Genomic DNA, 4,672 nt, shown 5'->3' with positions numbered 1-4,672 from the left:
CCCCAATAAATGTGCCTCTGATGTGGACGTTGGCGTGTTTGATGACAGGAAAAATGAAGCTTTTGAAAAATCTGCCTGTCAACTCAATTTTTGCGCTTCAGAAATTTATGTTTATAAAAATATTTTAATTCAAAAAGTAAAAATTCAGGTTGTGAATACTCTTTATTAAATTTGATATATGAAATGTTGGAATATCATATTTCCATGGTTTTACAAAATCAGACGTGTTTTTCTTCCATTTTTTCTCTTCTCTTACTTAGTTTACAGCATACTTGAAAAAAAAATTTACTCGAAGATGGCGGTCAACATGTTTCTGTAGCTGCCAGAAGTTTCCTCCTAAATTTTTTTTTGTATTAAAATTTAATCGACTCAATTTAGGATTTAATTACCTGAATGTCCTTAATGACAGAGCGTTGGTACTTCTGCTGGTAGGCCTCCTTGATGTTTCCGAGGTCGATTTCCGACCTGGTCAGAGCCACGCGGATCAGGGTCTTGTCGCTGGTGCCCAGGCCCTCCATGGCCTTGTTCAGCACCTTGGCAAAGTACTTCTGGGGGTCCTGGAGCACTCTCACTGCAAACAGTAATTTTTTTACAAGTTTGAATTTTAATGGCAATTTCTGAAATTTAATAGAGATAAAAAGTTTTGAAAACGGTTTTGAAGGGCATCTCCAGTAATAATTGTGTGCTTTTCGAGGGAAAATTTGCACATTTGACTATAATCATATAATTCATTCGTCATGAGAGCGAATTTTTTACCTCAATTTTGATTTATTTCTCGAAATTTTGCATTCTTTTAAATTCAAGGATCAGAATAATTTATCAAGAAGACCTTTAATTACTGAAAATAAGAATATTCAACAAATTTTCTATTCATAAAAAATAATTTCTAGACTCCAAATTACAGAACATACTATTTTTATAAAGCACGAATTTTTCTTTTAATAAAAATGGAAGGAAATTAATTTGTATTTTACCACAGGCGACGTAGCCGTCTTCAGTGCCGCTCGAGAACTGATCCTCGACGATATCCTTGATGTCCTTGCCGGTCTTGCGGGACAACTCGAGGAACACGCGACGGATGTGGGCAAAGCTGCGCAGGGCGAGCACCTGGTTCAGCCTGGTGGAGTCGTCGTGCCAGTTGATCTTGCCGCCGTTGTAAAGAGCGACGACGTCGTCGCTGACCTTCTGGTTGTTGACGAGGTACGACTCGTCCCTGTTGGCCTGGATCAACAGAACGAGCAGACGCTCCAAAGATCCGGAAGTCTCGCTCTCCAAATCAGCCTGCAGACGCTTTCCGTATCCTGTTTAGTTAAGAAATTTTTAAGTTTTTAGTTGTTTTTAGAAACATTTGAGTAAATTTTTTTCAAAATAGCTGCTAATAGTATTTTCTATACAGAATGAAAAGATTTAATATCCCTGCTGTTTTTTATTTCGCATTAAAATTATTTCTGATAAAGTAGCGATTTTTTTAAAGTGTTTATTAGAATTTTAATTATTGTTCTTATATTTTTAGTGTTTGCGAAAGGTTTACTAAAAAATTTTATCAGAGAATTTTAGAAGTTTTTTCCTATTTCTTACTTTATGTTATTTCAGCAGATTAAAACATTTAAACTATTAAAAGACCACTTTTTCGCTGCTGGCCAAAATAGTTATAAATTGTTGTAGAGAGGGTAAAACGACATTTTAAGCAACACGCTTTTCACTCAAGTCGAGCAGGTTGCATAACCAGTGTTCGTTCAGGGGCTTTTTATTGGCGATTAAGTCTTTTCCATAATAAATTTAAATAATAATTTTTATTTTACATACTTTCGGTGTACGACTGGACGATGTCCTTGATCATGGCGTTGTCGCTGCCGCACAGAATCTCGGTGAGTTCACCCTCGCTGGTTCCAGGGCCCTCCATGGCGTCCTTGAGGAATTTGCTGTACTGGATGGGCAGAGGGGTGACCATGCCCTTGCTGACCTCCTCCATGTGGCCGGTGAGCTCATCCTTCAGTTCTTCCCTCAGTTCCTTTGAATTTTACAAATCAAATTTTAGCACTTTTCAATAAAAACTCGATTCTGTATATATTTTTTTTAATAATTAACATTTAAATTAATTTTAAAACCAATTAAAATTTTCAAAATTACAATATTTTTATTAATGTTATTAATTATTATTAATTTATTTATATAATTATAATATTTTTATAAATTCAATACAAACTATAGAATAAAATCAAAAAATTTGATTATATCTGTAGATCAACGTTGATAAAAAAAAACAGATTTATAAGCTTCTTGCAAACTAGATGTTCATAATTCAACAGTCAGAACCTTTTTCAGGCATTATTAATGTAAAAAATAAACCTTCAAAAAATGTAGTCACTATTAATAAAATTCGATTGAAATAGGAATTTTATTGTGCTACTGGACATTAATTTTGAAACTCCTTAGAGTCTCCGAGGTTCAATTTTGGGAGACGGTGAATAGTTAAAAGGCTTTGAATGTTTTAATCACATACAACAACTGTCAACTGCATTGATATGCAGAAACAAAATATTTTTTATTCAGAGGGTCCTTTAATATTAAATTATATTTCAATTTTTACTGAAGTTTATAATAAGATTTAATATTTAAATATTTCAACTAACTTTATTTATTTATTATAATTATTTTTTGTACCTTGCCGTGGTACTTCTTGTACTTGTCGGCGATGACGAGTCTCTGGGCAAGACTTCTGTGGGGCAGGATGGACGTGATGACGGACTCGTTGGCCAGGGGGCCCTTGAAGGCCTCGTGCAGCAGGTCGGCGTCGGCGCGGGCGTCGAAGCGCGAGGCGGGGAACACAGTGGGCTTGAGCTGAAATTGAGCAACAAACGTGCGGGTCACGCAAGGGTCAATCAAAGGCGACACACTTGTGCGCGACACACAGCAGGCCGATGGCCCCTTGCTTCTTTTATTATGCAATTATCATCGAAAGTGATTTCACCGCGTGACCTTTCCGGGTAGCAACAGCAGCGACTCCTCAATATTCCCACACCTCTTGAGATCGCACGCGGCCTTGCGATTTGCATAGACAAATATCGTCTTTGGTTTACTTGCCGAGAGATTTATTATGCCGAGAGCCAGGGTCGTTCAAGTAGTGCCGCTTCTGCCAAAATCTTCTCTCTCAAACGCGCGTGATTTTTTTTTTTATTTAACTGCTGTTGCCAGGCGGACTTGCCTATTTAAAATATACTTTCGGTTTCTGCTAATTGGCGGCAATTTTATATTCTTCAAAGTATGTTTGACGAGTGCAAAGTAATATTTGCTCAAAGGAGAGGAAAGCCAATTTTGGCCAAGTGCTTTTGAAGGGCAAGTTAATTTATGACGATTTAAATTTTGGCCGGACGTAAAAAAACCAGTTCGAGTAAAACAATTTGAGCAATTACGCACGCGTCTCTCTTCAAATAATGCCGGTTTGCATTTTTACGGCAATATTTTATTGTTCGTCGAATGGAAACTTTTCATTCAAGGTCTGTAAATTGAAGCTATTTGTTTTCAAGGCAACTAATTAAGAGTGAAAAATATCATTGTATTAAATAAAAACAAGTGCGGTGGATTTAGCGTTGAAGATCGATTACGACCGCTTGCGATCAGTGTGTTTAAGAAAGGTGTCATGTTCGTTTATAGCAAACCTTGTACGGCGAGTTCAAGCATGACATCTGAATGACTAGTTTTTCGCTGAGACTAGTTTTCATCGGTTTCAAAGAGAAATCATGTAGATTTGACGCCTCTAAATTGTCACGAGGCCAATTATATTTTAAGCAAAAAACGATTGAGCTATTTAAATAGCATGTGTACTTCAAAATTAAGTTATTTCTTGAAAAATTGAAAAGAATTTTGGATTAAAATTTTTACACGCCATTCTTGAAACAACAAAAACAAATTAATTAATCCTCTACAATTTTTAGGGAAGTTCACGACGGATAAAATGGATAGAAAATTGCAAGTAAAAATACACATTTAAAAAAAAGCTCATGAATCATTTATAACATAAATTATTTTCATTAATTTCCATTTTCAATTTTTTTTATAGTTTAATGTCAAATCACAAATAATCGTAATGAAATTTATTTTGGTTTCCTGTCAAAAATTTAACAGGCTTATCAAATTAAATTTTGTTGATGTATCAAATAATGAATTAGTCCTTTTTTTATTTTTTGAATAGTTGCAATTGTACAAAGAAATCCAAATTTTATAAAGGATCTTTGCATTTATAATGATTTTAAAATAGTTTTTATTATTTTTTATATTTTTATTTCTAATCCATTTTTATAACAATTTCATACAATGAAGTTTATAATAAAAAATATTCAATTATTGCGAAATATTTAAACATAAAAACAAAAACAAATTAATGAAAATATTTATAAGAATTAAAAATAAATAAAAAAATAAAAAAACTAACATATTTTTTAATGCAACTAGTAATAAATTAAATATGATATTACCAGCCACTGTTCGGCGCCAGCCTGTGCAGGTGGTGCGGTGCCTCCAGGTGCCTGATGGGGCTTCGGGACGCCGTATTGGGCGGAAACCGAAAGGGCCAGGCCCAAGACCAAGAGCAAAAGACGAGCCATCTCGAGCTACTGAGAGTCGAGATGAGTTTGCCGGCCGTTCTTATAGGCGCCCCGGCTCGAGAGGGGAC

General features: G+C 35.2%; 1 protein-coding gene across 1 annotated transcript; it reads right to left on the bottom strand.

Annotated features, from left to right (window-relative positions):
• Window positions 1–143: 143 nt before the first annotated feature.
• Window positions 144–4,637, bottom strand: LOC132193492 (annexin B9-like). The gene is made up of 6 exons (XM_059614204.1): window positions 4,476–4,637; window positions 2,665–2,841; window positions 1,807–2,011; window positions 975–1,301; window positions 390–571; window positions 144–336 (listed from the first exon to the last, which is right to left on the bottom strand). The coding sequence occupies exons 1-6, from the start codon at window positions 4,602–4,604 to the stop codon at window positions 286–288; spliced, it is 1,071 nt and encodes a 356-aa protein (XP_059470187.1). The 5' UTR covers window positions 4,605–4,637; the 3' UTR covers window positions 144–285.
• Window positions 4,638–4,672: the final 35 nt, after the last annotated feature.

This window comes from Neocloeon triangulifer, unplaced genomic scaffold (genome assembly GCF_031216515.1).
Source record: "Neocloeon triangulifer isolate White Clay Creek 2 clone unplaced genomic scaffold, ASM3121651v1 ptg000004l, whole genome shotgun sequence".
In the NCBI taxonomy this organism is placed as follows: Eukaryota; Metazoa; Arthropoda; class Insecta; order Ephemeroptera; family Baetidae; genus Neocloeon; species Neocloeon triangulifer.
Note: the sequence above shows the minus strand (reverse complement) of the source record. Positions and strands in the feature narration are given on the sequence as shown.